This window comes from Apteryx mantelli, chromosome 12 (genome assembly GCF_036417845.1).
Source record: "Apteryx mantelli isolate bAptMan1 chromosome 12, bAptMan1.hap1, whole genome shotgun sequence".
In the NCBI taxonomy this organism is placed as follows: domain Eukaryota; kingdom Metazoa; phylum Chordata; class Aves; order Apterygiformes; family Apterygidae; genus Apteryx; species Apteryx mantelli.
The window spans coordinates 25,824,696-25,842,599 of NC_089989.1; the positions used below are offsets into that span (position 1 = coordinate 25,824,696).

Below are 17,904 nucleotides of genomic sequence, written 5' to 3' on the forward strand. Positions count from 1 at the left end.
CTTAGCATTGCTGCTAGTCCCTCGCAGAGCTCCCATTCCTCTTGCTCAGCCGCGTCCCTGTACGGGCAGCCGGCACCGCGGCCTGCCTTTAGCAGTGACATGAAGAACTGCCTCAAGATTAATGATGCGCAGGAGTAGAGGGAAAGCACACCCTCACACCTCCCTGCTCTCCCGTCGTGCTTTCACCAGAGGGGAATCGCTGAGTCCCATGATCACTTCAATTATAATGCCAAACTAAAACAAATTACTAACGCGTTGTTTTCAAGGTAGCCTGCGTTTTTTCCCTTCACTTAACGTGAAAGAACATGGCTGCCTAGATTTGATGAAACCCTAATAAAGATTGCACAAACATTAAATTTCCACCCTACAGCCAAGTAGAAAGCCAACAGCTCTTTATATTATTATTTTTTTTAATGGTAAAACTCCTGGGGAGGGAGGGAACACTTTGTTGTACTTATTAAAATTGATAACATGAGTTCCATGTCCTTAGGCTGACAAATGATACCATGGTCTTTTGTTCCACACACTAATTTTACTTGCTTCATGCTGGTCACTAGCAGATGGTCTTGTACTTAAATCACGTTAGTGGCGGATATGAAGTAAAGGATCATTAAATTATTAACATCTATATATTTTTTGCAGTAAACTGCAGTAGATTTTAAATATTTCTTTCCGGACCAGCTTACTGCCATTCTTAGTAGCCTCCATTGCCATATATGCTAATAATGTCACTGTTCTATGTGTTTTAAAGAATACATTTGGCTGTGATACACCACCATAGAACAAAAGTGCATTTTTAGATTCAAGTTTATCTACTTGAAGGGGATATTAATCTAAATGGTTTGGGTATTAAATCAATGAGAACTCAAGGAAAAGTCCTCCAATTTAAATTGCATTTACCAACTACTGTATTGGTTTTTCTTTATGGTGTCTAACCTGACATAAATTCAGTTGACAGACAAATAGATTGTAGCATGCAAATTCCTCATATTACTGCTCCTTTTCTTTTTATTTTTGATCAACCGTGATATAAAATATGACATAACCCCTGCTGGGTGTATGTTCCAAGGAGGGGGCCTCCTTGTTTACTTATTTGTTTCATTTTCCTGTTTTACAGGGGAGAATTCGGATAGAGCAGGGATCACTTACAATTACAAATGTGAGCTTGTCAGATGCCGGCATGTATCAGTGTGTAGCGGAAAACAGACATGGCATCATTTTTGCCAGTGCAGAACTGAATGTCATAGGTAAGTTTACTTTCCTGAACACTGCAAACTTTCCAAAACCAGCAAAGCCTTAACCAAAACTGGTTTTGCCAAGTTTCAGTATCTCAAGTAGAAGTGCTCTCGAGAATCTTTTACAAGACGTCGTTGTTTTTAAGTAATGCATAAAATGAAAACTTGACAAAGTGGGTATGCAGAGAATAGATTTTTTTACATCATCCCATCTTCTCGTATTCATCCAGGTAACTGAGCACCGACAGTTGGCAAGTTCACTCATCTCTTGCCGGTTAGAAATATGTTACGGAGAAACCTGAGTATTTCCCTATTTCAAAAACATATTGGACAGTAACTGCCTGCTTACTGGCTACAGACACTGACTCTCTTGAGGAAATGTCGAAAAACCTTCTGTTTGAATAGACTTTTCACCATTCAAATGACAATCATAACACTTCAGTCCCACACCCTCACCAAGAAAAACAACTTCTACCCCATCTGTTTTGTTTATACATACCCTACTTATTCCAGTTAATATCAGGAAAAGCTCCTTTGAATTGAGAAGAGTCTTAGAAGTATAAAATTGGCTACAATAAGAATCAGGTTTAAAGTGATATCCAGAAGATCTGTCTCACAATGAGAGGAAAATTCAAGTCTCCAGACTCCCATTTTGTACTGAATTAGCAAGCTGTCTTCCCTGCTTTCTTCAACAAAACCTAACGGGGAACTAACTAACTGAGAAGGCTTAGGGGAATCTTATCCATGTGTATAAAGACCTGATGGGGGCGTAAAAACGACGGAGCCACATTCTTCTCAGTGGTGCCCAGCAAGAGGACAAGAGGCAATGGGCACAAACTGAAACACAGAAAATTCTACTTAAACATAAGAAAACCTTTTTTACTGTGAGGGTGACTGAGCACTGGAACAGGTCGCCCAGGGAGGTTGTGGCGTCTCCATCCTTGGAGATACTCAACACCCATCTGGACATGGTCCTGGGCAACCTGCTTTAATTGCCCCTGCTTGAGCAGAGGCTTGGACCAGACGATCTCCAGAGGTCCCTGCCCACCTCAGCTGTTCAGGGATTCAGTCGCTTACTCTCAGATGTTGCTCTTAAAGCTCTTCTATAAGTAACAGACCTGGAGTCAATACAGATGTTTGTCAGAATGCAGACGTAGTTTCAAAGGGTTAAATACAGTTTGTGATTAAACGGTGATGATTTAGTTGTTTTTAAAGAGAATGTTCAATAGCATCATTCCCTGCTTTATCTTGAAAAAAAAAGCATGAGGTATTTTCTAATTATGGTGTTTTCAATAGCGGTCATTTTTATCAATAGCAGTAGATGCCTGCATAGAAAAAAATTCGTTTGAAAAATTGTTATTGTTGCTGCTCAAGAAAAATGTAATAATGTTCAATAAATTAGGCTTCACAGTGCTAAGATTTATTGGGCGTGTTACTGCATGAAAGAAATCCAAATAAAACCACTGGTGCCTTTCCTGTCCATTCAAAACCCCTATAAAAAAGTCTTTGTTAGGAAGGCAGATCTTCCCATCGGAAAAAGGTTTCGCGCTTGTTATGGTGGGTACTGCTCATGCTTCCCTGAGCCCCACAGCACCCAGGGGCCTCTCTGGGCCATCGGTGTTCTGGAGGCTGGTCCTGAGGACCTGGGCTCCAAAATGTTTCGACTGCAGGCCTGCAAAAAGGAGACTGAAGCCTTTTTTTCCGCGGTAGTTTTTGGCTGCAGTTGAAACGGCACCCGGCTGGGCCCTGAGGGCGTGCAGCGGGAAGAATGCAGAGCAGTGATTTCACATATCTGCTTGCAAAGCCTGGGGGGCCAAAGGGAGAGCGCAGCAGCAAAGCCCACTGAGAAACACCGAAGCAGATGCACATCCAAAATAAGACAGTTGGTGCCAATGTCCCACTCAGATGCACATTGCTCTGACACGTGAAGAAAATCCACATGCTTGAGAACAGCACATTGTAAATCATCGTAGGATGAATCCTTCCATCGCTCCTTTTGCTCATGCGATAGTATCCTCCCTCCACACTGACTCCAGATTAAATCACCACACAAAATAACCGGAAACCAAGAGGGTATGCTTACTTCTAAGTAGTTTGATTTCTACCTTCACCATGCTTTCGAGGTAAGAGAGGAAAAATTCTGTGCAGTTCTCATTTGTGCACAGAAGCAAAATCCTCGGAGAGCCTGGTCTTAAAAGCCTGCCAAATAAACTATATTTGGCTAACTTCTCATTTGAGTTATGTAATTTTGCTTCTATATGTCACATGAGGAGAACCAGAATGGTGTGCTGTAGATTTATTTCTATGGATCTCTGATTTAATTTGGCATATTTTTAAAGAGCAACAGCTATGTTTTGCATTTGGCCACAGTTTTCAAAGGAGTTCAATATTCTGAGCTCTCGCTGAGAAATGTTGGCTTTTAAACAGGTCCTTCTAAGTATAAAAATGGTTATTTTAAAAGGTCCTGAAGTTAGCACTTGAAATGATTAAACACCACTTAATAGCAAGTGAGGCTTATAGCAAAATTAAGTGAAAAAGAGAAATGGAAAATTACAGTCAGAGCTTTTCTCGGAGCGATTCTCTTCTATTATTGTTCCCAATTATATTGCCTGGAGTCTTCAGCTAAAATCAGGATCCTGTTGTGCTGGGCATTGCAAAAACTTAGAGGAAGATGCAGTCGTTGCCTTGAAGAGTTTTCAGACTGAATGTCAAAAAAAGGGGGGGGGGACACTTGAGTGAAAAAAGTAATTAAAATCCTCATTCTACCAACCAGATGTGATGAAATTAACTGTGTTACCCCTGCAGTGACGCAGGGAGGCTATGGTGGTGCTGAGAACTGAACCTAGAGTTTCTACATTTCAGTTCAAAATGTTTTAAATTCCAGTCTCATCCATGAGACTGTGATTGCTGACACCTAAAAATGAGACCAGAAGGAGAGTCGGTATCAGGATGCTTAAGTCAGACACTGAAATTTCTGTGGTTCCTCCAACACAGGTACCGGTTTAGTCTGTCAGCTTCAAAACTTATCACCCGCAGTCAGCTACCCTGTTTCCATTAGTGTTACAATGTCTCTGTAATTAAAGAACTGACCCCTTTTCTGTCTTCAGACTAAAAGTTCCCTATTTCCAGCTAATTGTTTTATTTGGCAGAATTCATAGAACATGGCTGAAAGAAACTGTTTCACAAATATATCACAACCTGAACACGGTTTGTTGCAATTCCTGCAGATAAGTTATTTTGTCCTGACGATTCAGTCCGTGGCTGAGTGCTTGAACACCTTGCGTATTTAACAACAGATTTTCCTCCTGCCACCAGATTTCATGAACTGTGATCCCCCAGTAAGTGCTGTGCTCATCACCCCTCACAGAATAGGGCCCGTATCATACAGCTCATGCCTCACACAAGACCAAGAAGGAAATAGCGAATGTTTCCCAAAAAGCCAGTCTAAACTGTTCATTGCAGAGATGCAGATATCAAGATTTTTCAAAAATCTGTTTCACTCATAAATTTTGGACGGAGAATCATGTGAAATTTCATTTCCAAAAGTAGTGATGTTTAAATTATAAAAATATGGTACAAATAATAGTTGATCTAGTACTGGGTGCATTGATGATTCATCCATGATTGGACATAGACAGCAAGCCAGCTCAGAGGTTAGTGACCTCTGATTCATAAAAGTGCGAGACAGAAGAGATCTGTTAGATCATATGCCCCATCCCATTATCAGTGTAGGATTATTTTCTGTATTCAACTCTTTGCCGCGTGAATAATAGCCAAAAGAATGGAGGCACACGAGGTACTGTAAGAAAAATGGATTTGCTTGCTGTATCACACTGCCGGTTTTTGTCTCCCAGCTACTTCGGGGACGTTTAGCTCATTTTATGGAGTATCAAGCAGATGCAGTGCACAGTGATCTAAACTTGCAGGGTGCAGGGTGCAGCACGAAAGACAGCCAAGCAAAATGCTGCAAGCTCAGGGAGATGCGAGGGCACGGCAGGAGGCTCAGGGTGCAGACAGGCGCTGTGCAAGGGGCTGGAGAGGACTTCTGGTGACCACAGGGGCCTGGGCAGAACTTGCTGCCTCTGAGCTGGCTGAAAGCAAGCTCCTGTCAGCCTCAACCCAATGAGCGGGGCAAGGGTTGTCCAACCCTTGTTCTGTTTCACCTACTTGCTTTGAGTTTTCTCTGCTGAAAAAATTAGTTGTCCCACTTGATGTAAACAAAATCCTGCGGTCTTCTTTGGGGAGTTCACTGCCACCGTCAGCCTAGATGCAGCCGCCTCAGAGCTCTGCCCATCACAGGGTCCCATCAAATAAATCGCTCGCAATCCTTTGAGGCGGGAATCGGAAGCCAAACAGCCTCCTCTCTCCCAGGCCTGCCTCGCAGCCGGGCTGCAGACTGTCTGCAGGGCTTTGCTGTTGGCCTCAATGATGCTGTGACTGCTTTTTGCAAAACGGAGCAGTGTGCCCTGCAGGGACGGAGAAGGGTGATTTGAGGATACCCTGTACCCTGATGACTACTCACGTCTTGCCTTGTCCTGCTTGATTCAGGACCTGGCTGCGGCAAGGTCTCCCACCTTTATAGCATTAAAATAAACAACTCTTGTTTATGCAACAACTGTGAGTGTTAAGCATAAAAACATCAATGTTTCTTGAAATATTACCATTTCAAATTAATTATATGGGTTCTGTGTTTGTGACAACTTTCCCCTATGCTTTGGTTCCTACACATAGCCATGTTGGACAACGCGATGATCGCACTGTTACGATACAGAAAAGGAAGTATAATACACAATTCATGCGCTGGTAGTTCTTGTGGGTGCTGCCCCAAGTAAGATAGCGTATGACGACTGATTTCTGCTACCTGCCCAGGGTAGTTTCCTGAATTTGTTGTTGAATATTTATTTCTAAAAAAACAAAGTGCTGAAGCATTCAGGTGCCTGTTTTTCCCCTCCATATGTGCATGTAGTTCATGAGGGCTGATCATTTTGGAATTACAGGTGAGAAGAAATGCTGGAATATTTTAATGTTCAAAAGAGCCTGACTTTGTTTCTCCAGAGTGAATTCTAAGCTGTTTTTATTTTTTTCTTTCAGCTGTCGGTCCAGACTTTTCCAAAACATTCTTGAAGAAGTTAACTCTTGTTAAAGTGGGCGGTGAAGTGATCATAGAGTGTAAGCCAAAAGCTTCCCCCAGACCTACTTATTCTTGGAAGAAAGGAAGAGATATCCTAAGAGAAAATGAAAGGTAATGTCTTAAAGTAACCATTTCTTTCATTAGCTTGCTCCAACCCAAGGGCTTTCAGAAATGAAAGCTAAATTTGTCATTAATAGCTTCCCAAAATTGACTTGCAAATAAATGTGAAAACAGCTAGCGTTCAATCTCAGGGAGCTGGGGTGAGATTTCTACTCCCAGTGTGTTTCCCAGTCTCTGTGTACTATTAAAGCATTCCTGCCAAGAAGCTGATAAAGATACATTCTAAAAAGCAAATATTTTACCTCTGGATTGCTTTAAACATCCATTGTTTTTAAAAAAAATTTCCCAGGAGATAATATCCCTGAAAGTCTCCACTGCAAATTACACTGCCCTGGTAAATTAGTCCATGTCCCAGCAAATAGGAGTTATTTAGGGCCGGTAATTAATTTGGCAGTCGTGACGCTTAACTTGGAGACAGCTTCTTCAGACTGGCCAAATCTTTTTCTTTTTTTTTTTTTTTTTAATTCGAAAGAGAACATCATGAGGAAGTACGAGCCTACCATTTAAATTAGCACGCAGTGCTAATTTCTGTTGTTACTGGGTAGAGATGTTTATCTTAGCTGCCTAGCTTGGGTAGTGCCTGGAGAGAGAAAACTGGAGAGTTAGCTGAGACCGTTCTTCTGCGGCACCTCTCAGATGTGACGCACCACTTTCATTGCCACAGGTTGATGAGAAAAATCCTGTCCTATTAGCGAAGGCCAAAGAGGTAGAAATTACAGAAAACTGTTATTTTTAAAAGTTTAAACCAGGTCTGTTTTTTATCTTGGAAAGTCTAGTCTTGTTCCATCGAGCTTGCCTGCCTGTAATGAACACTGAAATATTTACCATGGTGATAGAGTTTGTGAAAAGCTGTAGTTCATTTGGGGCCAGAGAAGTAAAACAATGAACAACCTATTTCTGATTTATATAGCTTCTGTCATCTGGTCTTCGGGAAGCTATTGCCTATGGACTGTTTGACTTTACCTCTTGGGATAAAAAGAGTCGGTTGACAAGTTATGTAGAACTTCTTCTACCAGCCAGGGTATTAAGCAGTGCAAGGGTAAAGTTATAATATATCAAGATACATTGATTTTTAGAACTAAAATAGCTTGTTCTCCTGGTAAAGATTGTGAAAAGAAGGGGAAGTATAAAAAAAGGGATTTTTAGAATGTCAGTCCTGGGAGTTCTCAGCCCTCCTCCCAGACCTCAGTAACAAAGTTTGTAGCTGAAATTTGCCCTTTTCCCTGAAGTTGCTCTCCTAAGCATGATATAAATGATTTTTCTCCTCATTTTAATTTAGGGGTGGGAGATGAAGGATTAGTTTATTTGAGCAAGGAATTGGGAAAGGAAAAAATGTCAACAACTATGTTTCTTGCCTTATCGCTACTATGTAATGCTGACAGCGAAGTGATTTTTTTTCTAGCACTATTCTTTCATCTACAAACTTCCTTAAAGTTTTGGTTATGATATAGTGGAAACCACTATATCCTGGCTTCCCAAAGGAATGCAGTCGTACTTTAAGTCTAGGTGGTTCTGTTTGCCATTGTGTATCCTTCCAAGTAACTTTTGAACTGGTTATTGATGTTTTGACCAATTTCCACAAAAGTTAGGAGAGGAAGAGATACCTGAAAACTAACAGGTTTCTTCAAAGCTTTGTGAAAATAGGCAGCTGGGGAAAGGAGGTACTATTAGTTCCCCTTGCTGAGAAGTATCGCCTGGAGTCACACCAGATAGACCTGACAGAATCCCCACCGGAGCATATCCTGAAGTGCATTCATGTCCGTGAAATCATTTTGAGGAACGATTCACTGCACTGTGTTAACTACTGATTCACAGAGTGTTAGAAAATCCCAGTATTGCGTTTACTGCAAGTAAGTGACCTCAGCTATGACCTGAGACTTATACACAAGAGGCAGGTATGGTCATAAAAACATGCTAAATAATGCAAGATCTGAGGGAAAGCATTATTAGGTTCTTTTATATGGACAAAAAATATGTCTCAGTTTCCTGGTGAAGCAATAGTTGGGAAAAAGTATTGATTTTCCATGCAGGTTTTCTAAATAGTATATATTTTTGCTGGTTTATCATACTCCCCATGCCCAGGTATACGTTGGGCAGTGGCGAAGAGAAGGAGTTTTAAATATAATTACTTGCTCATCTGGCCCTCCAGAAGTTTAGAAGTGAGCTCAAATGCACAATTCAGAAACGTGGAGCGTTTTTGCCTCTGTCGCAGTGGTGGGTCGGCTGCCACTGTCCTGTTTCTGCTGCTGCTGAGCACACCTTGCTCAGCTTGGGTCTCCCCAATCGGGCACCAAGCCCTAGATGTGAAATCAGATGTGAAATGTGACCGCGCAGGCGTGAAATCTTCTGCTCGTTCAGCCCTGGGGTTTTTCCAGCTCCATCCAGCAGGGCCTCTCTGGTTAAACGTCTAAATGAGCACTGCTTGATTTGGCAAGTGGGCCTGTTTAATTCTTATGGACAGTTGGTGGTGTCTCTCCTGTGGATGAGAGCGTTGAGTCATCTTTGTCGCTTTCATTAACCACGCCGTCTCTGGAATCTGTAGCTGGAGACCGTGTGAAACATGCAATTAAGAAATTCTGTTGTCTTCTGTGATCCTGGCATTGTTTCGGCAGCTCTGTGTCTGATTTGCCAGGGACACAAGAGGCCAAGTAGCTTCTCGTCTGCTTAACATTGCTCTGGTTCTGGTTTCTTTGGTTGCCAAAACGTCCTCTCCTCCCTGCCATCCCCGGTGTACCTAAGTCTCTGGGGGCAGCAGCATCGACTGGACTCCAGCCCTAGTATATCCCTACGCCAGCACTTGTGTGTGGGCTTCAGAGGACAACTTTCTTTGCTGTTGGAAAAATCTGTTGAAATATGTGAAGAAAGATGCCCAAAAAAAGCTGTTGCTGCGGTCTTTTCATCGAGGGCAGAAAACCGAACTCTGCAACAGGCATGGGTGAAACTACTTAAATGAAGTCTCCAAGTTAGCTGACATTAAAGATTCCTTTGAGTTTCAGAGAAGCACCTGAACATCTGGATACTTCTCCAAACTGAACTTGAGCATGTGAAGGTTAATCAGTATAGATAGTCCTTCCAGTTCCAGGCGGACTTAAAAATAACGTTACCATGTCAGTTCTTGCTTTGAATTCTGATATACGGCCTACCTTGATTTATGCTGTAGCAATCACTTGAGCCTTTCTCTTGGGGCTTTTCAGACTTGAGTGTAGTATCAGGGGCTACTTTCTGGAGACAGAAATAACATGCATCAGATTTTCCAGCTGGGATTCCTGCTCTGGAGGCTACAACTGTCCAGGAGGCAAAGCTAAGTGTGGTGTTAGATGTTTGCCCAGAAGGCAGAGTCTATCGTGGAAAAAAGAACTTTATTGCTTTAGGTTTCATATTCTTCTCTGGAGGCTGAGCTACTGCGCACTGCGCCCCTAATGAATAACCTGCCCTGAAGGTCTGTCTTGCTAGTGCTGGAGAACTATACAATTGTGTTATTAGGAATTTTTGCCCTGGAGAACAATTATATTATTGCAGTCATTAAAGACAGTTCATCTCCATAATAATGGAAATCCTGCCTTGGAGGCCTAACTGGGTCAAAGTAATGTTAGTAGCCGACTCCAGAAGGTAAAGTATGTATAGCTACAGTTATAGCCAAGATATAGATATATTGCAAATTCTGCTCTGGAAATAAAGACTATTTCTGTATGGATAAAGATACAGAGTTCATTATCTGTCCCTGGTGTTCCCTTCACACTTCTCTGCCAAAAGGCTGTTACAAGGGTCTTCATTCCTAAGGGAAAGGTCCTCATTCTTATTAATGTGGCCCTGCACAAACCAGCCTCGTCAGGCTGACGTGGTCGTTGGCAGAGGAACAGCAGGCGAGTCTGCTAATAATGCAGCAACTCCCGTCTTCCACGCCGCCGGCACAGGAGCCTTCACTGAAAACCACCTCCCCTGCGGCAAACCCAAGCTTGAGTGCAGGGAACACCTTTTCCTGTAGGAACACCTGACCAAAATAGTCACCATAAAGCTGTGCAGGCTGCACCATGAGAACATATCATAAAAATAGTGTTAGGACTCACTTTGCACACTGCTCGAGTACTAGTAGTTTTACCCTTTCAATATACACTGCTGCGCACAAAGGCTGGAAGTTTGAGCCAGTTGTGGAGATCTGCAGCTGGCAGGACTCAAGCCATTGGACAAGAAGCCCTCTGAGCTTTGGGAGGGTTGTGTGCTCGTTCGCATTTCTGCTTAGCTGCTCAGACTGCCCTCCACTGACCGAAAATTTCTGTGAAGAAGATTGGTCTGACTCAGTATGTGCAAGGACAGTTGCTAGTCTCCCTAAGCTTCCTGTTGCTACTTTTTTTTCTGCAGATTGCAGGTTGCTTTCTGAAACCAACTTGGGCCTGTGCAAAATCATCAGACCCTGATACTGGTGTTAAACTAATGTCTAGGCTTCACAGTGTCATCACCAGCATGGGTATGCACTCAGTCTGAAATAAAAAGTCTGAAATCAGCTTTTTTTGTATTGCACACATGGATGAAACAGTCGGTCAAAAAGATACCCGCTGTAAGTTTAACAGTGGCATCATTCCAGAAACCAACAAGAGCTCGAGGTAGAAGCGTCTTATAAGAATTGCAAAACTACACTGGCTCTTTGGGGATGTGTCAGATCATTCCATCAGAAAGAAAGGGTTTTTTTGAGGTTTCTTAATGTTTTTGACTCACCATTTGGTTCTTTTATATTCATCTTTCCAAATATGTTTGGCGTCTAATCTCTTTATTCTAACTCAGCGGAAGGAGAACAGAGGTTTTGGAGCACTGGAATCCTGTTATATGGATTCTCTTTGATCCATGTCCCCACCACATCAGCGTAAATCAAAAGTGATGCTGGACTTGCCGCTGTGAGATCAAGCCGGAGAACGTTTCTGCCCAGCTGCCTGAGGAGCGCTACCCTTCAAAACCGTGCAAAACCTCCCAAACTGAGCAATGCATGCACCAGAGGAGTCAGAGCCTGGTTTTTTATTTAAATATCAGTGACATTCTGATCTTATTATCTTCCTATGCCTTCAGCCTCCTCATTTTATGAAATATGGTAGTCAGTTCCAAGTGAGTTTTTGAAGGAAAACACAGCGGCTCCTTGTCTTCTGCAGCTGCCGCTCCTCCACGCGGCAGGCGGAGGTGACTCAAACCTGCACTTTGCTCCAAGGCGCTCTCAGAAACCAGCCCAGGATCTGTTCTGGATGTCAGGGGACTTGCAGAGTCTTATGGTAGAGGGTAATTTTACCTGAGCTTTACCAGTATAAACCAGAAATATATAGTTACCCATAGTTCTGAAAAAACTTCCCGTAAGCAATGACCCCTGTATAATACTGGTGTGAATGAAAGCAAGTCGTTTCCTTAATGGAGATCCTTTCCTTTAAACTCCTGAACTCCTAATGCAAGCTGCAGATCGAGTATCTTACGTTTCACTGTATTTCCCATTTGTGGCAATTATTTCCTAGCATTAAATTGTATATACTATTCATCAGCAGGGGTCGGAGGGGAAGTCACAGCAGCAGATTGTTCCTGCAGGATTTTCTTAATCCTCTAATAATAATTCAATTACATCCAGTGCTACAACGTTATATAAATTTGTTTCTAAACCTTGTGTTTTAAAACCTTTATTTTCAGGTGATCTTATTATAGGAAGCTTTTGATTTCTTCATAATTACAGTGTGGTTCCCACAGAGAATTGTACTTGGTTGTAAGTGCAAGCGGTTCATCCTCACGCTCGTGAAAACCAGAAGTCACTCTAGTCGCTGACTAGTTCATTCTGATTTACGGGTCCAGGAGACAGAATCAGGCTGTGCATGATTAGAGAAAAATGCTAGAGCTACACAGAGCACTGCCAGCTGAAATTAAAATAACGTCCTCTCCCAGCTGCTCCCGCGCTCTAAGCCGTTAGAGGAATGTCCTGTAATTGAACTCTAATTTTCTTTGAACTATATATCAGGAAACATTTTTAAAATAAATTAAAACAGTTAAATCACCCTTAATTTTAAAATAATTAAATCGCCCTTAATTTTCATATGATTTTCCGTAATCCCATAAATAACAACATTGCAGCCCCACAGATTTGTAGGTTTTGTCATGCAAGGTCAGCTGGAGGAGTGCTTCGGGTTAGGGCTAAAGCTCAGACTGACGCCGTAATCTGCATTGACAGGCTGGGGCATTTTGTCACTCTGTTGTACAGATTGAATTGTCTGTTAATAACATACCACCAAAGGCAGTTTTGTTATAATGTCATAAGAAAATTCCTAATTGAATTGCTCAAGAGAGACGTTTTGCTGCTGGTGCAGAATAATTTTGCTGGAGTGGTGCGGGGAGGGTGTCTCAGGCGCTGGCTGGCCACGCGGGGTTTGGATGAACTTCCTTGCGAGCCTTTCCGGTTGTGCCACTATGGAGGCTTGCCTTGGACTTGGAGAAATTGTTTTAATTGACATGCCTGTACTTTGATGATAATTGCATTTATGTATTTCTCAGAGAATAATTTACTGTAGCTGTCAGTCTGTCATTTCCCCTTCTGGCACGAGCCGGCACCAGAAAGGGCTTATCAGTCGCTGCGACTGTGTCAGGGACCATTGGAGAGTGAACCCGTACGTGGTGCGGTTCAAGAGGAGGGCAGGGGGACGCGGCGTTTTGGCCTCTTGGTGCACCCTCGCTTCCCCCGTGCTCGTTCTTGCTGGGGTCCCCACTCAGGAAGTGCAGGCGATGTGCGGGAGATGCAGGGTGGCTTTCGTTTAGGGAGATAATATATTTCTACCAGTCTTGGAGTTTGCTCTAGTATTACTGTCCAGGAATCCCGCTGACATGTTTAGTTGAGAGCTTTGAAATTCAAGGAGAAAATGATAGGACCTCGTGTGAGTAGGTCTTGCCTTCAGATCCAGGCGTTTATTGCTTCTCCATCCGGTCTCCCAGTTGCCGATGGCTCCGGGTCATGTTGTCACTTACCTAGTGTACTTGGTAAGAACTTGTATATGAAAAAGTCGAATGCGTAGTCCCTTGAAATAATGAACGTTTAAAGTATATACACAATGTTCTTAGTTCTACTGTTCTCCTAAAGCTCTTGGATATTATATTTACCTACCCCCAAATACGTACTCAGTCCAGAAGAGAAAAATAATTGCACTTTTAAGCCAAAAAACAAATTACTGTTCTCTTATTCTCGTTCACATTAAGCCCTTACATCATTAGAGCTGTTTCTTTTCTATGAATATACAGTGCATGCATTGTTTATTCAGTTTAATTGTAAGGGAAAAAATCATAAAAAAACAAATGATGTTCTGTTCTGTGCTGGTAGCGAAGAATATGAAAGTGTCCAATTAAACAGCCAGTCACTAGGACTTGTATAATAGCAACATCTGTTATCTTAATTAACCAAGTTTCTATATAAAGGGACCCTCGTAGTGCACTTTGTTAGAGCAGGATCTGACCTAGATACTCCAGGCGCGCTCGCTATCTTCATGGAAATTTTCCCAGTTGGTCCCATTATCGTGCAGTCCTGACAAGCTTCATGATATATAAGGACACTCATGCACACACGAAGCCATGCTGCTTGAAGCAGGAGGATTTTTTTTAAGTGAAAACCAATAAAAGCACAGAAATGCAGCATATAATGACATTTACTCAGGGCAGCATTTGGGATTACAGAGAGTGCCCGGCAAACTCGGACCTTGTCAAATAATGTCGGGGAGGCAGGACGACACTTCCAGAAAGTGCTCGAGATCCATTTTCAAAAGTGGCTTAAGTGCTTCAGGATTTAAGTAATTTAGGCTCAGATTTTTGCAGGTATTTCCTTACCACTGTCCTCCGTATCTTAGAGTCATTAACACTCTGGAAAGGAAAGTTCGGTTTTAAAAGTCTCCAGCCTGGTGCCTGAGGAACTAGTGAAAATAAGAAGCGAATTTGTGAGGCTGGAAGGGAGGAAAGCGGAGAGGATGGGCGGGAGGCGAGGCGGGAGGGGAGTGCAGACCTCTGTTCAGCTCCCCGCGCTGCCCCAGGTTTCCGGAGGCGTTTTAGCCCGTCGTTAGGTGTCCGTGCCCTCGGCCGTGTTCACCAGGGGAAGACCGCCGCCGCCGAGCACTGTGAGTCCGTACCGCGTGTCCCCGCACGCTCCCAGCTCCCGCTGAGCAGCCCCGGGGCCGCCGTAGCGCCTGGCTGGGACAGTCGGGGAGGTGAGGTGGTTTGTCACCTGTTTTCTGACTAAATTCAGTAATTGGTTCCTCTCCTACTCTGAAAATCCCAGCCTGCATGTTCCTTTTCCAGTAAAGCAGGCAGAACTTCTAAGGTAAACCCCAAACCGGCAGTCATTCCTCCCCAAAAGAAAGTAGTTAGCTGAAATCCGCCCGCATTTTCCTCCTTTCGTTTGCATTTCTGCGTTTACAGGGCTGAACCGTCTGAGCAATTTGAGTATTCGTTTTCAGTTGTGCAAGCAAGACCTAATTCTGCAGTTGATATGAGTGAGCTACATAAGTTATGAAAGCATTGACAATTTATTCCAAATTTTTAAGTATATACTTAGCTAAGTTTCCTGTCGTTTACAAGAGCTGAAGTGATTTGGTGGTGGAGGAGACCCAAAATGGTCTCATCTAAATTATTTTCTGCCTCCTGCACTTTTAAGTGGTTCAAAAAGCTTTTCTCCCTGGAAAGATAAAATGCTAAGGATCCCCACGCTAGGACTGCTGATTTACAGTCCACTCAGATTAGCAATTATTTTTGTAACAGAATTTTTAACAGTATATTCACTTTGGTACTATGCCATTTTGAGAAGGAAAAATAGTGAAATCAGACAAGAAAAGAAAGGCAAATAGCTTTTCCCCTACCCTTTCAGTGTGTCTTGCATTTAAAAAGTTGTATAAATTCCAACTTTTTTATTTATTGCCTCAAACTTCCTAATTAGTAGTTAATTGCTTTAAACAGCCAGAAAGAAAATGGCAGTGGGACAGACAACACATCTTTTCCAGTCTGGTGCTGATGTACAAACCATGATAATATTTTTATACTGATTACTTGAGAGATGAATTGTCTGCATGTGCTTTTGGACATGCACTTCAGTGACACTTCAGCAGAAAAGAAAATCTCAAAGGATGCTTCCTATCATTGTTTTGCATTAATTGTGTTGACTTTTTACTTTTTTCTTTTCTTTTTTTTTTTTAAGTAAAGCACCTGCGCAATTTCTTTAAGGCAGACAGGTAACCAAATCATCAATAACTTGTTGTTTTTTCATTACATCCTGCCTAGGCAAAATGAAAAATGACACCCTGCAAATAGCTTCTTGAGGTTTGAATTGACAATGCAGCATTCATCTTAGTTTTCAAAGACAGTTGCGTAAGATGGCTTTACTTCATTGGAGCATCTGAAATAACTGGCACGTCAACTTATTTTAACCAGTTTTCTTCAAAAGAGAACTGAAAGGAACAAAGAAACCACTTGATTCGATGGTCAGAGGGCCTGGAGAAGCAGATGTCCTAGGCTCGGTGAAGTTGTCTTAAAGGATCCCTGGTTTCCTCGCAGAATCCGGGTTTAGCTTGGGGTGTTGTGATCGGAGCTGACCCCCAGCCCCTCGTTGCTCTTTTGGCTCCCAGGCTGGGTTGGAAGTGAGACACAGCAGCCGACCATCGAGTTGCCTGGCTTCAGCACTTGCCTGCTTCTCAGGGACGAGTGAAGCTGGCCAGGAGCTTTGTGCTAACACTAAAAAATATTGATTCGTGTGATCTGAAATCCGTGGGTGAAAACTAGCCAGTTTTGCTATAGTTTCTTTAGGAGCAGGTCACTTACTTTTCCATGCTTCTTAAGCAGGGTGGTTAGGTGGACCTGTTCTTTTCTTTGTACGTATCTGGCAAGGATGATAAAGCTCATTGCACTGGTAGTTTGAGATAGCCGTAGTATGTATGTTTGCATGCCTAATCCTATAAGTAGACTATCCACAAGGCTTAGATGTTCGTCTGTTTTGTTTCACTAACTTTCTAATGGTTTCAGCTTTCATCAGTGTTGGTAGTAAGTTGGCAATTCCAATTCGTTGCTGCATTGCCTTCACCCTCTGTTTTTGAGCAGATGTTTCTACTGAAATGTTATCTGAGAAGGGTTAGAGAATTACTAGATTCCAGATTTGGTGCCATTTTATTTTGTGTGTATAAAGTAATTGGACTCGTCCTTGAAGTTTGCCAGGTGTTCACTCCTTTACTCGTGTGCAGCTAGGAAACGATTTCCTTTAACCGACGACAAATTAAATAGGAACAGATGATCTATTGCTTTAGAAGCATGAGGTTTTTACATTCTCTATTAACTTGTCTTAATACAGGAGACCTGATCATCAAAAAAAATGACTGTAAGGATATTCAGGCAGTATATATTTGTTCTTTCATTGGTTAAACAAAAAAAAAAAGTCAGGAAACGTAAGAAAATGCTGTGACTCTATGTGTAGTGCCATCCCGCCAACTCGGTGTTTTGTTGGTCCATGTGACCCAGAGGACGTGCCCTCTCCTGGGGGCACTGACGTCTCTCCTCCCTCGTCCTTGCCTGCTCCGCGAGCGCGGCGGCAGGGCAGCAGCCCCGAGGGCAGCCAGACCTTTGCACGGTGCGTATTTCCAGCAGTGCGGCAAGCAGCCGACTTGGGCCGCGTTTTCGCCGGTGCAACGTGCACGGAGTGATCTTGCCCTTAGGATACTACTTGACTAGGAGTTAAGTCTTTCATTTTAGGAAGCTGTCAAGCATACTTCAGATGTCAATGAATTTACTTCAGACCTGTGCCAGATTTGAGCTGGTGTTCCGGAAACGGCAAATACCTTGACAGAGTCTGCTGTAACATCAGCAATCTGTTGCTATTTTCACCACATATTATCTTAAGGGTTATTTTATTGTAGTATGCATTGATATACATGTAGGACATTTTTCATCACCATCATCATTATTACCACCTCCACTACTACTACTTAAACAAGCCTATTAACACAGCCCAGCCGTGGTATGACCAGACTCTTGGTGTTGATTCGACCCAAGGAATCCAGAGATGTCAATGGGCTTTTTCACTTTGTCACAATTTTTTCTTTTCGAAGTACAGCCCTGCTTGCGGGGGGGGCAGAAAGGGAGCGAAGAGTTCACACAGCACCCGTGTGAGCAGCGTCAGGCCTCCGGAGCGCCGGGAGATGCGTCCCATGGTCGCACATCCTTAACAGAAACACCACCGTTGGCTGTGGGCTGTTAAACAGCTGCTGCTTCTCCTGTTTGAGGTGTTTCGTCTTTCTGATTATTAAATTCATCTCTGGGTACAGTACGTACGGCTGCAAATTATTTCTCCCTCTGTGTAAAAGCACCCCAGGAAAGGCAGGGTTCCTCCCTGCGGTGCTGTTGTGTCGGAGCCGGGCGCAAGCCGGCTCCCCGCAGCGCCGCGCG

At 42.9% G+C, this 17,904-nt stretch overlaps 1 protein-coding gene across 1 annotated transcript in view; it reads left to right on the forward strand.

The window, feature by feature from the left end:
- LOC106497361 (contactin-4) overlaps nucleotides 1-17,904 on the forward strand; it is a 344,686-nt gene that overhangs the window by 273,003 nt on the left and 53,779 nt on the right. Inside the window, exons 11-12 of the mRNA XM_013958278.2 lie at nucleotides 1,118-1,247; nucleotides 6,327-6,477. Coding sequence (XP_013813732.1) covers nucleotides 1,118-1,247; nucleotides 6,327-6,477 — 281 coding nt within the window. The remainder of the gene's footprint in view (nucleotides 1-1,117; nucleotides 1,248-6,326; nucleotides 6,478-17,904) is intronic.